The sequence below is a fragment of the Asterias rubens genome, chromosome 8, assembly GCF_902459465.1.
Source record: "Asterias rubens chromosome 8, eAstRub1.3, whole genome shotgun sequence".
In the NCBI taxonomy this organism is placed as follows: Eukaryota; Metazoa; Echinodermata; class Asteroidea; order Forcipulatida; family Asteriidae; genus Asterias; species Asterias rubens.
The window spans coordinates 4,049,702-4,068,248 of record NC_047069.1 but is presented as its reverse complement, the minus strand read 5'-3'; the positions used below and the strand labels follow the sequence as shown (position 1 = coordinate 4,068,248).

Sequence of the window (18,547 nt, the reverse complement as noted above, 5' to 3'; positions counted from 1 at the left end):
GGATCTGGGCCAATTTGAGTGTAATGATGTGTGATACTTAAAGGATTCGGGTACTTTTTGTAACACAAAACACAATGTCCACAGATTTAACGTTTGAAGATAATGATAGTTGAAAGCGTACCTTGAAATATTACTTGCTGAGGTGGTGTAGTTTTGGGGGAAATTAGTAAAACAATGTCACGAAAACGTTTATTTCATGCTAAAATAATTTTCGTCTCATGATCACTGAGACGAAAATTAAGTTCATGACCCTGTTTTACTCACTTTTAAAAACTACAGCCCCTCAGCAAGTAATTTTTTCAGGGAAGCTTTCTACTATCATTATTTTCAAACCGTGTGAGTTCAAATCTGTGACATTGGGTTTTTTGTCCTACAAAAGTTACCAGACCCTTTAATCCAGGATCACTCACATTAACTATAAATGTTATATAAACTCCATTGAATGTTCAGGTCATCAGTTTATTTTATTATCTTTGAGCAACTAGCAAAGCACACTAGAAATACAATATTTTGATGTTAACGTCCTCTGCACAGCACTATAGAAAATTCAACATCTGAAACTGCTACTCATCATAGACTTTGTTTGCCTGCTGGTCATAATAAACCTGAGTTTCCTAAATGGAAATTAGGGCTGCAAATTGTTTGTAAATTTTTCGAGTTTTTGCATGATAATAACGCTCAAAACTTTGAGGCATTCATAGACCTTTCTAATGCAACGTCACAGCTCGAGTTTTTGCAATCAATACAAAGCCATCAATGCAAAACAAATCCAGTTTGTTTACAAAGTAATAAAAACATGGTGGAAACAAAACAAAACAACCAGTTATGGAATGTATTTTTATTTACTTGGAAGCTTACAGGAAATGTTTGATTTGGTTTAATGGTATGCAGTCGTCCTTCCCAACCAGCTCGGTTTGTTTATGGAAAGTTGAACTCCACCTGCAGTTGAACTGTTTCTGTTTCCAAGTTGGAGATCAGCGGTGATGCTGTGTAAAGATAAAAGAAATACAACATTCTGCTTTTTAACAAATTGAATAAATAACAATTGGTTCCAGTTATAAGGGCCCTTGGCTACTATTAAACACCATGGTGATCGATTCTTTGAACAGTGTTAAATGCAATGGAAATGGAAGGGGGTGCATTAGCAATGGGAGACCTTGGAACGCTACGTGGCAGCAGACTTACACGGTAAATTTTCACTGTTGTAGTTCTGAGCATGCGCCATTAAAGGAAACAACGGATTTACATGGTAAGTCTGCTGCCACCTAGCGTCCTAAAATGGTTTTAAAAGTACACGACGTGCTTCCCCAGAGAGTTTTATCCTTGCGGATAAAGACAGGTACCTGCTACCATGCTGCTATAGGTCCAGTGTTTCCATTAGATACATGATCATTCGATAAATGCAGTGACCAAAAGCTACCACACCTTGGTTTGTTTTGATTGGGTCTGAGGTTACCTTGGACGACCAATCGAAACACAGATATGGAAAGGTTACTTTCGGTCGTCTGCGTCTGTGTCCACGTATGTGTATTGTGCAGAATTTGACCAAAGATATTTGGGTGTGTTCGTTTAGCTTCCCCGGGTCGACCCCGGTGTGTGGCGTTTTCTTTTTCCAGGATGAACGTGTGCAGATAATTACCCACGTTCGTCCTGAAAAAAAACCCCGCCACACACCGGGGTCGACCTAGGGCAGCTAAACGAACGCACCCTGTATGTGAAATGAATGTAGGTCAAAGGTGAATGTACACACGCACGCCGGCTGGAGGCCGGCCGGTCTCTGGCGTTATTCACGAGTCCTTTAGTAGGAGGGGGGTGATGGGTTCAACCTTTTACTTTCGTAAGGTCTTTAGCAAGACTATTGGTCATCTCCTCCCTAGATAGTTATTTTCTGATTATGCTCAGTTTTTCCAAAAGAATGAAAACAAAAGCTAACCTTAGCAGTGGTGATGTCCAAGCTAACCTCGGCAGTTGGTATTTTCAACACAACTTGTCACAGCTTCCCCGTACAGCGGAGAGATGAAGACCAGGGAATAATATTCGTTCCGTTCCTTTTTGGGGTTGATGAACTGGGCACAGACGAATTGAGCATCTTGACAGGTATGGCCGGTCAAGTCAAAGCCATAGCTGACGTCGTTGAAGACGACTTTACCCTCCATTTCCGAAGAGGGCCATTCTCTTTCAGGCAATGCTTTCTGCATGACGGTGCCAGACAGCTCGTTCTGCCCGTTTCCACTGCTAGACATCCACACCCTCACTGTCCATATTCCTCGACGGTGTTGACTCCATGGAATTGCCTCCGAATACTTCACTTTCAGCTGCAGAGCAATCTCATTTGCTTTGCCTTGTTTTATGGAAGCTTGTGGCACCTCTGGATTAATCTCATTCACAGTAACATCTGTATGGTATTAGGAATGTCAATTATGTTTTAGTTCCTCTTCTCAACACTCTTAAAAACACACGGGTCAGATTACTGATCCACTTCTGGGTCTGGTTAACCAGGAAACTGGTTTAAATAAAGACTATAGGGTTATGCATAATTTTGACCCACTTTTAATGGCTTTTTATATATATTTAAAAAAAAAACTCGGGTCAGAAGAGATTATTTTGAGGTCAGACTGACAGGAAACTGGTAAAAAAGAAGAGATTCTTAATAATATTCTGCGTAATTTTGATTCACTTGTTGGGACCCGGTTAGGGTTAAATTGATCCGGCAGCTACCTCGATGCATTTGTTGCCTTTTTTAAATGTTCCGTTTTGGGGCGGAAATTTTTTGTTTTTGTTAAAAAGAAATTTTAAAAATCCGGGGCATCCGTCCTCCCCCACCCCACCCCAAGGTTACAAAAACGACAACGATCACGACGAAAAGAGAATACATTCTATTGGTTGAATGAGCGTGGGCGTAATCTGCGTGGAGTAATTCAACCAATAGAATGCGTTCTCTGTCTGGTGTGTTCGTTATCGTTTTCGTTATCACTGCAGTGTAGCGTTCCAAAGCATTCAATTGTAAGCACGGCCATTCTTTGTGTAGTAAAGAATGTCATTAGATAAGTTTACATGACAAAGCGCCTTTTTAAGGAGAATTACAGAATTGGTTTTGCTAACAAAACAGTAGCTAGCAGTGTAAGCAGTTTAGGTAATCCATCATATACATAATTTGACAAACCTGTAGAAGTTTGAGATCGATCGGCCATCTGGGTCGCGAAAAAATAGTGAAAACCGATTACACACTTTGCATGACATTGGTAAAAAAATATGAATAAAACGTTCACTGAGCGATAAACTTCAAACGCAAGGTTAAACTATTTATTTCTCACCGAATTATTATGACATTTCAGGCAGAAATATCTCAACGGATGTTTTCAACTTTTATCATCATTAGACCGTGTAAGTTTGATGTTAATCTGTGATCTTCACGATTTTGTTTTCTTACCAATTTTTTAACGTTCCTTTAAACTTATGTAGTGCAAAACACTTTTGAAAGCTTAAATGTTAGAGATGACTTACTGTAGCCGCAAATCTTGCAGCATTCCCCTTCAATTTTGATTCTTTGTCTGCAATCAAGTGGTGGACATGTACGATACTGACAACTCAAAGTGGAGTTATCACAGTCGCAGTCCGAACAGTCATTCAGCGCCTTTCGCTCACCATGACGTATAATTTGGTCATCGTACATACAGGAAAGCTCACGTGGGACCACATCTACAAAGGAAAGGTTAAACGAAAAACTCAATTCAACAAAGCTTTGTACTACTATGAGGTTGTTTTTGAGGTGTCAACAGTTTGTTTATAAAAATACACTCTGAAAACTAAGACATACATGGTAATTCGACATTGGGCATCCCCATCGGTTTGTACAGCGAATGTCAACTTTGCTGTTTCGATGTTGGTCAACTTTGCTATTTCGATGTTGGACATTCAATATAAGTTTGTACAGCAAATGTCAACTTTCCTATTTCGATATTGGACATTCAATATGATTTTGTGCAGCAAATGTCAACTTTTTCGATGTTGGACATTCAATATGAGTTTGTACAGCAAATGTCAACTTTGCTATTTCGATATTGGACATCCCCATCGGTTTGTACAGCGAATGTCAACTTTGCTATTTCGATGTTGGTCAACTTTGCTATTTCGATGTTGGACATTCAATTTAAGTTTGTACAGCAAATGTCAACTTTCCTATTTCGGTATTGGACATTCAATATGATTTTGTGCAGCAAATGTCAACTTTGCTATTTCGATACGTGGACATTCAATACAAGTTTGTACAACAAATGTCAACTTTGCTATTTCGATATTGGACATTCAATATGAGTTTGTACAGCAAATGTCAACTTTGCTAGTTCGATATTGGACATTCAATATGAGTTTGTACAGCAAATGTCAAATTTGCTATTTCGATATTGGACATTCAATATGGGTTTGTTAAGCAAATGTCAACTTTGCTATTTCGATATTGGACATTCAATATGATTTTGTACAGCAAATGTCAACTTTGCTATTTCGATATTGGACATTCAATATGAGTTTGTTTAAGCAAATGTCAACTTTGCTATTTCGTTATTGGACATTTAATATGAGTTTGTTAAGCAAATGTCAACTTTGCTATTTCGATATTGGACATTCAATATGATTTTGTACAGCAAATGTCAACTTTGTTATTTCGATATTCTGCAGCAAATGTCAACTTTGCTATTTCGAAATTGGACATTCAATATGAGTTTGTTAAGCAAATGTCAACTTTGCTATTTCGATATTGGACATTCAATATGAGTTTTGTACAGCAAATGTCAACTCTGCTATTTCGATATTCTGCAGCAAATGTCAACTTTGCTAGTTCGATATTGGACATTCAATATGAGTTTGTACAGCAAATGTCAACTTTGCTATTTCGATATTGGACATTCAATATGAGTTTGTACAGCAAATGTCAACCTCGCTATTTCGATATTGGACATTCAATATGAATTTCTGCAGCAAATGTCAACTTTGCTATTTCGTTATTGGACATTCAATGTGATTTTCTGTAGTAAATGTCAAACTTGCTATTTCGTTATTGGACATTCAATATGAGTTTGTACAGCAAATGTCAACTTTGCTATTTCGATATTGGACATTCAATATGAGTTTGTACAGCAAATGTCAACCTCGCTATTTCGATATTGGACATTCAATATGAATTTCTGCAGCAAATGTCAACTTTGCTATTTCGTTATTGGACATTCAATGTGATTTTCTGTAGTAAATGTCAAACTTGCTATTTCGTTATTGGACATTCAATATGAGTTTGTACAGCAAATGGCAACTTTGCTATTTCGTTATTGGACATTCAATATGAGTTTGTACAGCAAATGTCAACTTTGCTATTTCGTTATTGGACATTCAATATGAGTCTGACAGCAAATGGCAACTTTGCTATGTCGACATTGGACATCCAATATGAGTTTGTACAGTGCTTTCAATACCATCCAGCCACATCTGCTTATTACAACATTAATTATAACTTAAATGTCAATCCTACAATATCCCATGGATCTATAACTTTCTGTTAAATCGATGCCAGCAGGTCAAAATTAATTCCACCATTTCATCCATTCAGTACACCAACACGGGAGGCGTATTTTTTTTCCTAGGACGAACGTGGGCAATTAACATAAAATGGGCGTGTTTTTGCCCGAAAAACACTCTCGCGCATGCACGAGCTTTAGTGATGACCGCAAGGGACCTTGGGCCACTGGTGGCGGTATGTGGAATGAAAATAGTTGTGGTAAATAAATGGGGACCACACAACCTGCTTTTCTTCTACCACGCTTCACACAATGGTGTACAGGTTGTGATGAACCAGTCTACCTCCTCCCCCATGGTCTCACCATGGAGATATATGGTTGATTTTTAAACTGGGCACATTTGGTAATTATTGTTGAAGACCAGTATTTTCACTTGATTTGTTAATTATTGTCAAAGACCAGTATTTTCACTTGATGTATCCCAACATGCATAAGATAACAAACCTGTGGAAAAAAAAACACATTATTGTGTTGCATAATTGTGTGCGCTCCAGATGCATATGTGCTGTTTGTAACCGTTCATTATGACCGTCTGTCTATTTTCATAATTACCCTCCCTCCCCCTCCCAACCATATCCAAACGTATTTTATCGGGCAATCAAGACTTGGCAATGAAAGCAAGCACGACGCATTTTATGGACAAAAGGTAGAGTTGTACAAATTAATACGCAGTTTTACATGGTACATGGTACTAAATATACATGTACATTGTACATGTAACATGTGTACGTGTATGCGTGTATGTGTACATGTTTAATAATATGCGTGAGTGTATTTCCACAACTATTATTACGTCGAAGTACGCATGTGCTCGGGAAAATGTATAGTTAACTACGCCCATTTATGTAAATTGCCCACGTTCGTCCTAGAAAAAAAAATACGCATACGGGAGCCCCCCAGGGGTGTGTCATGTCACCTCTTTTGTACTCAATACCATATGATTTCATAAAATATGCAGATGATAGAGCCGCTATTGGCTTTATGGATAGCAAACGTGACTTTAAAGGAGCACGTTACCTTGGATCGGTCGAGTTGGTCTTTGAAAAGCGTTTGTAACCGTTTGTTGTGAAATGCAAATGGTTCGGATTTAAAGGAACACGTTGCCTTGGATCGGTCGAGTTGGTCTTTGAAAAGCGTTTGTAACCGTCTGTTATAAAATACATATGGTTAGAAAGATGTTTAAAAAGTAGAATACAATGATCCACACACATTTGCCTCGAAATTGCGTGGTTTTCCTTTTACTTTGCGAACCAACACAGTCGGCCATTTTTATGGGAATCAAAATTTTGACTCCCATAAATGGCCGACCGTGTTTGTCGACGAGATAAAAAAGAAAACCACGCAATTCCGAGTGATACTTGTGTGGATCATTATATTCTACTTTTAAAATATCTCTCTAATCATATGCATTCTATAACATTTGGTTACATACGCTTTTCAAAGACCAACTCGACCGATCCAAGGCAACGTGTTCCTTTAAAGTAGAATATGATCCACACAAACATGCCTCGAAATTGCACGGTTTTCCTTTCATGTCGCGAAGAAACAAGGTCGGTTATTTTATGGAGTCAAATTTTGGCTTCACAAGATGACAAACGGTTTCACACGCTTTTGATCAAAAACCAAATCGACCGATCCAAGGCAACGTGTTCCTAAAACAAGCTCCAACAACGCTTATTTTACTCTCTAAATGTTGATCGTGCTATTTTACAATATTGTACTACAAATCTGTCCACCAAAGTTCTGTTTAACTTGTATTAATGGGAACATGAGGGCTCAAGATAATGTTAAATTGGGTAGAGTATTCAAACATGCCAACAAAGTTATCGGTATTCAGCAGGCTCTACCGGGTGATTTATATAAATCTCCCCTTTTAAATAAAATCACATTTATTAGTTACGACAGCTCTCACCCACTTCACTTGAAATTCCAGAAAAAGCCTTAGAAGCAATCGTTTTCTTTAAAGAGCCATCAAAACCCGATAGCGTTCATTTGTTCCGGCTACCATTTCCCGGGAAATGGCTCCGTAGTGGGGAAAAGGGCTTTCGAAACTCGGCTATTAACATTGACTTACTTTTAGGACACGTCTTGCAGCATTCACCATCGCGTTTCGTTCTACTGCTGGGACCGCAGGGTAGTTCTTGTGGACATGACTCAATCTGGCAACTCAAAGTGGAATTATCGCAGGTGCAGACTGTGCAGTCATTTAGCCTCATAAATTCACCATGGATGTAAATTCGGGAAGAGCTGTCACCAGGGAGCTTTCCCATACATGGAAGATAATTAAGGACACCTACAAAAATGTTAAGAAAAGATACATACAAAGACTATTCATCAAAGCTTCGAGGTGGTTTTTGTTGTGTCAAAAGTTTTATCATTACACCACGAATACAAATTATTCAAACAAAATCCCTAATTCAGGATCTCTGCTTTAACCCGTAGTTGGCAAATGGAAACAATATAAAATTGATAGATGTTTGAAGCTTTGCATGGTGTAAAAAGGAGAAGAATTAGTTATAAATATTAGTAAAGTTGCTGGTACAACCATGTAATAATTATCTTTTGAAGGAGTGGTGGCTCTGAATAGAGCCGATTTTGGTCTCGACGTTTCGAACAGTATACTCTGCTCGTCTTCGGAAGAAAAATTCTCTTTTCTTCTGAAGACGAGCCCAGTATGCTTTATTCTTGTCTACAAGGCAAAGTGTTTCTTTAAAGGCAGTGGACACTGTTGGTAATTCCGAAAAACAGTTATTAGCATAAAACCCTACTTGGTAACGAGTAATGGGGAGAGGTTGGTAGTATAAAACATTGTGAGAAACGGCTCCCTCTAAACTGGAGTAGTTTTCGAGAAAGAAGTAATTTTCCACGAATTTGTTTTCGAGACCTCAGATTTGGAGTTTGAGGTCTCGAAATCAAGCATCGGAAAGCACACAACTTCGTGTGACAAGGGTGTTTTTTCCTTTCATTGTTATCTCGCAACTTCGACGACCGATTGAGTTATCCAATAGAGCCAAGTGTCTTTAAAATAATAGATATTAATATTCAGCAAACTAACATTTGAAAATTTCAAAACGTGGTCGCGCCGAAAATCTGGAATAGGAATTTATCAGAATCTGAGAAATATTTCCGCGTAGGAACGCTTCTCAGATTCAAATTTTAGGGTTGTTAGGGTTAGGGTTAGGGTTAAAACTGACCACATTACTTCGAAGTGAAACGTTTCTCAAAATGCTGTATCGAAAGCTGCTGTAGGTTTCTAACTAATAAGTTCTTATTGCAATTCATTTTAAGAGTGGTTATCAAATGTATACTTTCCCTTCAATGAAGTCATAGTTCTCATAACAACTACACATTGTCCTATACAAATCAGTTTTAAAAGTAAGTATAAGTCAAAATAAGTATTCAAGTGTGTTAATATCTCACTTTGAAGTATTTTTACTTATATAAAGTACTCGTATTATACAGTACTTGCTATTCGGCATTCGGTAATTTGATTAGTTTGTACCTGGAAACTTTAATCGTTATCAAAGAATGAAGTATGTTCTTGGCTACTCTACCAGTTGGACACTCTAGTAGTCGGCAGTAGCCTTTTTTTTTTAATAAGATGTCAGAATATCGGCCCAGCGAAAACCGAACCGCTGAAAACATTTCCCGACCTTTGCCGACGTCATGTTGCCCCTATACGTTGTGACCCAAAGGGGTAGGGCCTAAAACGTCATATAGACCTTTATCACGGTGTGGCCATCTTAATTTTACATCATTCCAAATCATTGTATACCAAACTGAGGCTGGACGAAATAATAGTCTGGTGCTATGTTTACGCAATGGAGCATTCATTACTGTTATGGAAACAGGGAACATGACCAAGATGGTGACAGCGTGATAAATAGTACTATGTTGTTATCTTATCTTTATGCTAGATTCATAACACAATTATGATGTTTACCTGATGACGATGACGAGTATGATTCGTCTTCTGCCAATCCTTCAGCAGCCAAACAGCAAGCTACAGCAATAGATAAGACCAAGAGGCCTCGACATCCTACAAAAACAAACATGACAACAACACCCAATACTTCTTAGTTACTTATTGGAAGAACAACACCACTCAGTCAGGCAAACTTGTTCCAGCACCAGGCTCACTGAATCAGTAACTTGTTGCAGCTTGCTTATATAGCTATATTGTCAGCATTGAAATAACCAATAGGGTGCTTCAAATAAGTAACGACATTCCCGTATGGAGGACTATTAGCGCATCGGGTGAGTGGAACCTGATATTATGCTGACAATTGCTTAAAGTTTCAAGCTACATGACACACCACACCAATTTCTCGGAACCTGTTTATTTGTTCTGATGACTGTAGCAGACCGTCGGTTCGATGATCTGGGCCCAATTTCATAAAGCTGCTAAGCACAAAAACTTGCTTAGCATGAAATTTCTTTCTTGATTAAAACAGGATTTCCAACCAAATTTCCCATTGTTGCATAATTGCTTGTTACTGGTATTCAGCTGTTGTTGTTTACTTTTAACCTGAATAAATCACGTGAAAATTTAGTTGGTAAATTTTATCAAGGAAGAAATTTCATGCTAAGCAAATTGTTGCGCTAAGCAGCTTGATGAAATTGGGCCCAGTTGGGCTGGGTTGGACAGACATTGTTTTGCATGAAGAAGAGAAAACACTGAGAGAAGCAAAGGGAACTGATGAAACGAACATTCAAACATATTAAACATAATGATGCACCCCGTTGTGCAAATTGTTCACATTCACCGCTGCAAGAAACCACCTAATCAAATGACATTTCACATAGCTAAGCGATTGTATGGGGTCCATGTCTGTTTGAATTAGAGTTTAGAATGTATCTGAATATATATCGGATCACAGACAACTCTAAACAGTTGAGACAGTTGCAAGAATAAGGTTTCTTTACATCCGGAAAAGAGATGTGTACAAGTGTATAATGTTTCCAGATGACATGGAAACATTATACCTTTGTATATCTTCTATTTTGATGACTGTATATGTTTCTAATGAAGACAGGTTGACGTTATTAGGTATCCATTCAAGTATGTCAATAACTCTCAACTGAAACTGGGTATTAAAGGCACTGGAAACCTTTGGTAATTGTCAAAGACCCGTATTTTCACTTGGTGTATCTCAACAAAATATGCACTAAATAACAAACCTGTGAAAATAATTTTGGTACCCAATTGGTCGTCGAAGTTGCGAGATAACAATGGAATAAAAAACAACCTTGTCACACGAAGTTGTGTGCTTTCAGTAGCTTGATTTCGAGACCTCAAAATCAAATTCTGAGGTCTCGAAATCAAATTAAAATATTTTAGTGGACACTTACAAAACGACGTTACTTCAGAGGGGTCCGTTACTGTGAACAAGTTTGCACCATTATAAAAGTCTGTTTTGTCTGATGTCCCTTCAAAGCCACCATCGTTTTTTAACGTTTGGATTTAGTCATTTTGGAAAGTGCTCTGTTATGAAAACAAGCATTTTATTTCCACAAACCTTAACTTTCTTTAAGTATACCATTCATCTGGTAGTCCAGATCGTGAGAAGTACTGGCAGTCGGTGATGTCAGTTAATAGTCTAGTCATTGACAGTACTTCAAACGACAGCAATTTATATAGGGTCCGTTGCTTAATTTTAGCATGGTTGTAAATTGTAGCAATGTTTGACAAGATTTTGCAAGAGATCTTGGACAGCAGCAGAAATTGTTGTCCTTTCACATGAGGTACATTTTGTAATTTGTATAACCATGCTACAATTTAGCAAGGTACACTTGCTAAATTGCTCTCGTGTGAAGGGGCTTAGGATTACATCCCACAATATAATATGTAGTGGATGGAATTTCTACAGAATCCGAATTTGTTTGAGGACCTACTATAATACTAAAAAATAACAAACACTTCTCCCAAAGTGTTGTATATATACACCCTCAAGTTTACTGCTGTAAAGTTTTTTTACTGACGGTTTCATGGTCAATGTGTGACTTTCCAGTAAAACGACGTCATGGTTTTGTACACTATAGTAATTGTGAAGTTCTGACTTCCTACTAACAACCTCACGCAGTGTTCAAAACCATGACATTCTGTCTGGAATGTCACCCGTGTGGATCGTTATTTGTTTTGAAAATTGTTTTGTTTAGAAGATTGCTTATAAATAATTGATAAAAAAAGCAGACAAACAAATTAACAACCTTGGAGGGGGTATAGACCTTTTCCACGCTGTCACAATCTTGGTCATGTTCCCTGTTTCAATAACAGTAATGAATGCTAAAATTCTTTGCGCAAACATGGCACCAGACTATTATTTCGTCCAGCCTCAGTTTGGTTACAATGATTTGGAATGAAGTAAAGTCAAGATGGCCACACCGTGATAATAGGTTCAAGCCCCCCCCCCCCCAACAAAAAAAAAGCCCGGTGCATAGCAATGCAGTGTTGACAGTGTATCCATTTTTAAATGTCTGCCAAGTTCATTAACAAGTTCTCTGAATCCATCGTATCAGAAACAACGCTAAACAGTTTAGACAGTTGCAAGTGTAATGTGTCTTCACATCTGAAAACATTATACACTTATATATAATTATCTTTTGATGACTTTAGATGTATCAGATTCAACTACCTCCTGTTGTGTTCAAAACCATGACCGATCATTTTTCTTGAAAGTCACTCGTGTGCATCGTTCAAATATTCAAACAGTCAGGAGAGGAGCCTTCAATGACTAGTTCACTGTCTTGTGTGATCCATCCAATTTCCAAAAGAGTCTTTTTTGAAAAAATGGGAAATATTAACAAGTCTCTATTCTCAGATAAACTGGTCTCAAATGCCACTATAGACGTTTTTCATGGTGCGGCCATCTTGAATTTCTCCCATCTTATCAAACCGAGGCTGGAAGAACAAAATGGTCTGGTTCCATTTGCAAAATGATTATTAGCATTCCTTATTGTTATTCGATACGAGGAACAAGACCAAGATGGAGGCAGCGTGAAAGAGATTGATACAAATCAGATCAAAGTGTGTGGCAAAAAAAACCTTCGATTACATCGAATCCAACAAAATATTATGTTTTGTATTTATTCGTAAATATTGATGTTCTTCAATTAAAATGCCAATAGAATTTGACCTTTTGACTAGCTCAAAACTTTCTCTTTGGAATGTGTGAAGACACCCATTTCTCCAGAAGACAATCAGAGCATGCTGATCGAACCGTCGGGTTGGAAAAAAACCGGTTCTTTTGAGGACCACCCAACTCTAGAGATTACCATTAGACCCTACATGATCTTACCGCAAATCTTACTAAACTGCGCCAATAAAGTATCTAAACACTTACAAATGGTCAGATTTATCGGAACCTGAAATAGTATACAAAAATGTAATTGTTCTTTTCTATTCACCGTTAATTTCTGCACGTTTTTACACATCTTGTGTTGCGCTACGATGTTGTTTGGTGGATTTATGGACACTTGCATGGCTTAAGGTCGAATTTCAAAAGTTGCAAAAGCCCCTATCCACCCCAATTCCAAAAGGGAACTCACATAAGCATCACACTCAGACAAAAGCAAGACAAAAGACACAAACTCGTTTCGTTTACATGACCATAAAATTAATTGCCGTATCTTTAACTCTAAAACTGCTGTTATCCTGTCCTCCATTCTCAATCCCCTGCCATTTCCTGATCAGGATGCGTCGCAAACCCCTCGAGAGTGGTGTCAGGCTTTATGGACTTGTTCACGTTCTTCTTCTGCTGCAGAAGTCACCCTCGGACGGCCACTCCTTGGCAGGTCGTCCACATTTCCCTGAGCTTGGTAGCGATTCCACCATTTACTGACCGTCGCTGGTGACGTTTTTACCTGATGAGCTGCAGCTCGCATCGACGTTCCGGCTTCTATCAAACCAACGATCTTGAAACACCTTTCCCTGTCTTACCAGTGTTGTATGCCTCCCATCTTTGACCCCTTTGATAGGTTACTGACAATTATTGGTGAGTACGTTCATCGCAACCGATTTATCCAAAACGCGACCAAAAAAACATCATTTATAAAAGGCGAGCAAAAGAAACGCCGATCTTACTCGTCACAATACAACGATTTAGCTTGAATAGGGGCTTTTGCAACTTTTGAAATTCGACCTTCAGCCACTCAAGTGCCCGTAAATCCACCAAACAACATCGTAGCGCAACACAAGATGTGTCAAAATGTGCAGAAATTAACGGTGACTCGAAATGAATAATTATTTTGTGGCATACTGTTTCAGGTTCCGATATATCTGACCATTTGTAAGTGTTTATATACTTTATTGGCGCAGTTTATTTCTACATCCTTGATATCGGAACCATGCAAAGTTTCAAATCCTTCAAGTACCCATTCGTTCAAGGACGTTTTTTTCTTCTTCAAATTTTGCTCGAAAATTGTATCAAGTAAACTACATTTTACACCATTTCAACATGAGACTAGAAACCCTACTTTCAGAACTGTTTTTATCGTGCAGTAATTAGTTCATCATAAAAGTAAACTCAACATTGAAGACCCTTGCCTGGCTGCAGTAATCCACGGGTGACTTCCCAGACGAATTATGTCACGGATTTGAACACAGCGGGAGGTTGTTGAATGTGATGCATGGATCATGTCACTAAGGTCACAACTTAAACAATTACTACCAAGTGTACAAAACCATACGGCATATTACTGGGAAAGTCACCCATGGGCCACGGACCTCTGTTAGTAAGAATGACATCATCAATCAACTTGTGGGCGTACAACCATGTTTGTTAAACCACGGTAACATACGGCATATTACTGGGAAAGTCACCCATGGGCCACGGACCTCTGTTAGTAAGAATGACATCATCAATCAACTTGTGGGCGTACAACCATGTTTGTTAAACCACGGTAACAGTACCCAACTTCGTAGAGCTGCTAAGCACAAATATTTGCTTAGCATGAAATGTTTGCCATGATCAAAACAGGATTACCAACCAAATGTCCTCGTGATTTTCAGGATAAGCAAACAACAGCTGAATACCAGTAACAATCAATATGCAACAGATGGAAGTTTGGTTGGTAATCCTGTTATTATCAAGGAAGAAATTTCATACTGGCAAATTTTTGTGCTTAGCAGCTCTATGGAGTTGGGCCCAGGTTGTAACGTTGTTACCAATCACGTGATGTGATATAAAGCTGCTTGTTATGCCTTGGTACCAAATTGTGGAGTTTTATTGGTCGAGAACCAGTCACATGGTACGATACAAAGACGCAAGTGACATGGCTAAAGATGCGCACTACGCTATGACGCATAGCGCAGAGGGTAACATGAGTTTTGTTTACCGGTATATCGTTCCCACCGCTCGGGTAGACTTTATTTATTTATTTTATTTTAATTCTTCGGACAAAAAAGAAGCAAAACAATAAAACAAGCACAGGCCGTCCAGGGAAGGGAAAAAGTCCAAAAACTGTCATCAAAAAAGATGTGCTTTCCCAGACCTAGCTCATAAGAACACATTATATACTATACATTAAACATTCTAAAATTGCAGTAAAAGTTTAAACAAAAGATGGCAAGTAAAAAGCAATAACACAAACGATAAACACAAGGTACTTTTACAAAATGTCCACAGATTCACAACAAACCTACAGGGCCCGAAGACAATGACAGTAGAAAGCCTCCCCCGAAATACCATACACCGAGGAACTGCAGCCCCCGAGAAATGAGCAAAACAAGCCACAAAACATATTTCGTCTCAGTGAGATGAACATTATTTTAGCATGCAAAAACCCATCAACCAGCCATGATATTATACCAAAACATCCCATAACTGGCCACTACGACCCTACACGCCAAAACTGAGACGAAAATTAACTCTGCGACATTGCCCCACCCATCCCCCCAAAACCACAGCACACCAGCAAGCAACATACCAAGGGAAGCCCTCCACCATCACCATCCCCAAACCCTGCAAGCTCAATGTAAATCCGTGAAAACCATAATTTCTGTTAGAAAAAAAGTCATTAGCCAACTAAAAAGTACACAGACCCTTCAATATTGTCAAAAAAATCAGCATAAAAACACCAATACGAGTTAAAATGGGGGGGGGGGGGGTAATAAAATAATAACAAAGAAAATAAAAAGATGAAATAAAAATGTGCACATGTAAAAATTAAACTTAAGGAAAGATCAAGGCCAGTTGAACCAATGTATTAAAAACGTAAAAAACCTACCGGGCCGAACAAAAATGAACTTAGTTGGCTAAATTATCGCGCAAGATGGAACGAAACGTCTGAAAGGAATGAAGAATTAAAGAGTTTCGGGTTTGTGGTTTGAGTTCAAAAAACGCTTTAGGAAAACGAATAACTGCAGAATATTTATAAAAATCTGTTATAGGTTTACCGTGATGGAAAGTAAGAATGTCGGAGTGCCTACTGTTGATCTTAAAATTGCTAAGAAAATTACAACCAGAATAAGATGTGTTAAAAACCAACTGCTTGGCAATAAAAGATAAGTTTAAAAATCTCTACTTTTAGATAAAACCATCAATCCCAATGCATTTACTCTGTCCAGGTAGGACTGCTCCATATATCTTTGACGCAAAATCATTCTGCTAGCCCTACGTTGAATTCCTTCGAGTATGTCAATATGTTTCCTTTTGTGTACCCACCAAACAGGTGAACAATATTCCAAAGTAGGTCAAACTAGTGATTTGTACAGGTGTAGGGCAACTTCAGGATTGCAATTGCCAACTATCATACGAATCAGTCCTATCATACGGTTACATTTAGAAACAGTTTCCTTGACCTGGAGATCCAAAGATAAATTGCTCTGTATAGAACACCCGAGCAGCTTCAAAGAATCAACACATTCAAGTGGAGCTCCATTTAATTGGTAACATGGTTTTGAGAGGTGTCTCCAGGATAAGCGAACAGTTTTACATTTATCTGGATTTAACCTCAGGGAGTTAGACTTAGCCCAGTCCGCTATAGTCATCAAGTCATTTTGGAGATCTGGATCACAACTATGAGAGTAGACATTCCTAAATATAAAAATGTCATCAGCATACTGGACAATACTGGATGACAAATGAAGCTGGAGATCGTTGGCATACAGTACAAAAAGCAAGGGGCCAAGTGCAGATCCTTGAGGTACCCCTGAGCTAACTGATAGCCAATTGGATGAGACTCCCTTATACACAACACGTTGCACACGGTCCGAAACAATTGAGTTTATCCAGAGAAGGGCAGTGGCACTTATGTTGTAGCACAAACGAAGTTTCTTGATGAGTAAGTCATGAGAAATTGTATCAAATGCTCGACTGAAATCCAATGATACAAGGTCGACAGCTGGAACTTTGGAATCCAGCGATGATAGCCAGTCATTAGTAGCAGAAACTAAAGCCGTGGTGCATGACCTCCCAGGCAAGAAGCCATGTTGTTGGGAAGCAATGAGTCCATGGTGCTGACAGTGATCCAGGAGCTGCTTAACCACGACTTTTTCTAACAGTTTACAAACAATAGATGTCAGTGAAACCGGTCTGTAGTTGAGCATACTTGCTTTATCACCACGCTTGTGTACTGGCACGACATTAGCACGTTTCCACTGAGTTGGGATACAGCCAATACTGAAAAGTTAGTCATAAGGAGGTATGATTGCAGGAGATGCTAACTTCAACATTTGTGTGGTAATACCATCTGGACCATGAGCTTTACCAGGTGGAAGCTTGTTGATTTCACTGGCAATCTGAGCCCTTGTCACAAACAGATTTGTGAGTTGAGGAAAATCTAACACAGGGGCAGGCAGTGTTGCAACAGGCGTCCGAAGGAGTTGTGAAGAAGCTAGCGAAAAAACCGTTAAATCCATTAGCGATCTTGCCAGGGTCCTGAATCTTAGCACCATTGACTGAAAAAGAGTCGGCAGCATCTGAAGATTTGCGTTTGTTCTTAACGAAAGACCAAAAGGACTTGCGGTTGTCTTTTTTCTTGAAAAGCTGCGTGACATAATCGCTGTATGCTTTTTTATAGGCGATACGAACTTTATTCCTGATGAGCTTATATCTATTCCAAACTCCCTCAGTTCTTGATCGACGAGCCTTCTTAAAAAGTCTCCGTTTTTCCTTGATAAGTTTATGCAGCTCTCCAGTGATCCAGGGTTTCACTTTCCTTCGACACCGACGTTGAGGAATACATTCACGTACACAGGCAACAAATAAGTCGGTGAACTCTGACCATGCCTTATCTATGTCAGAATAGTCAATCAAATCCCATGACGTCATAGAAATCAGGTTGTGAAAATGATCAATATCAGTGTTATGATATTGATAAAGTTCTCTGTGCAGTTTGGGAAGCTTACCGGGTGAGCCTCGAATCTTGAAAGTCACCATATTATGGTCGGAGTTGCCGATACCAGCTTCAATACAAACGTCACGCAGACGATCCGGACGCGAGGTGAAGATCAAATCGAGGATAGTGTTCGATGAAAAATCAGCGGATGATCTAGTTACTTCATGAACTAGTTGGTCAAGGCAAGTAGCATCGGTGAGGTTTTCCAAGGTGGACCTCAGGTGACCAGTGTTGCTAGGTGACCAGTCAATATTGAAGTCACCCATTAGAATTACACCGGCGAATGAGTCCAAATCAAGATGGCTCAACACATTCTCTAGATCATCGATACTGGTGCTATCTAAAGAAGGCGGTCTGTAATATGCCCCACATAACCATTTTTCAGATCCAATAGCTAGTTGAACAAACACGATTTCTATTTCAGTTTGAGTAGCAGGCAAATCAACAGCCGTAGGTTGAAGACCATTGGAGATGGCCAGCATCACGCCTCCACCATGCCGATTCCGATCCTTTCGAAAAATGGTGTAACTGTTGTCATTTAATATTACTACTGAAGAAGGTATTGACGAGTCCAACCAGGTTTCAGTTACAGCCACAATAGACAGTTTCATGGAGGACAATAGAGTGTTAAATTCGGCCAT

General features: G+C 38.9%; 2 protein-coding genes across 2 annotated transcripts; both read right to left on the bottom strand.

The window, feature by feature from the left end:
- Nucleotides 1-199: 199 nt before the first annotated feature.
- Nucleotides 200-9,725, bottom strand: LOC117293991 (chordin-like protein 1). Its single transcript, XM_033776507.1, has 5 exons — nucleotides 9,511-9,725; nucleotides 7,642-7,860; nucleotides 3,505-3,699; nucleotides 1,934-2,395; nucleotides 200-986 (listed from the first exon to the last, which is right to left on the bottom strand). The coding sequence occupies exons 1-4, from the start codon at nucleotides 9,620-9,622 to the stop codon at nucleotides 1,956-1,958; spliced, it is 966 nt and encodes a 321-aa protein (XP_033632398.1). The 5' UTR covers nucleotides 9,623-9,725; the 3' UTR covers nucleotides 200-986; nucleotides 1,934-1,955.
- Nucleotides 9,726-17,296: 7,571 nt separating this feature from the next.
- LOC117293519 lies at nucleotides 17,297-18,547 on the bottom strand. Its single transcript, XM_033775868.1, has one exon. It carries the CDS (start codon nucleotides 18,545-18,547, stop codon nucleotides 17,297-17,299), a length of 1,251 nt encoding a protein of 416 aa, XP_033631759.1.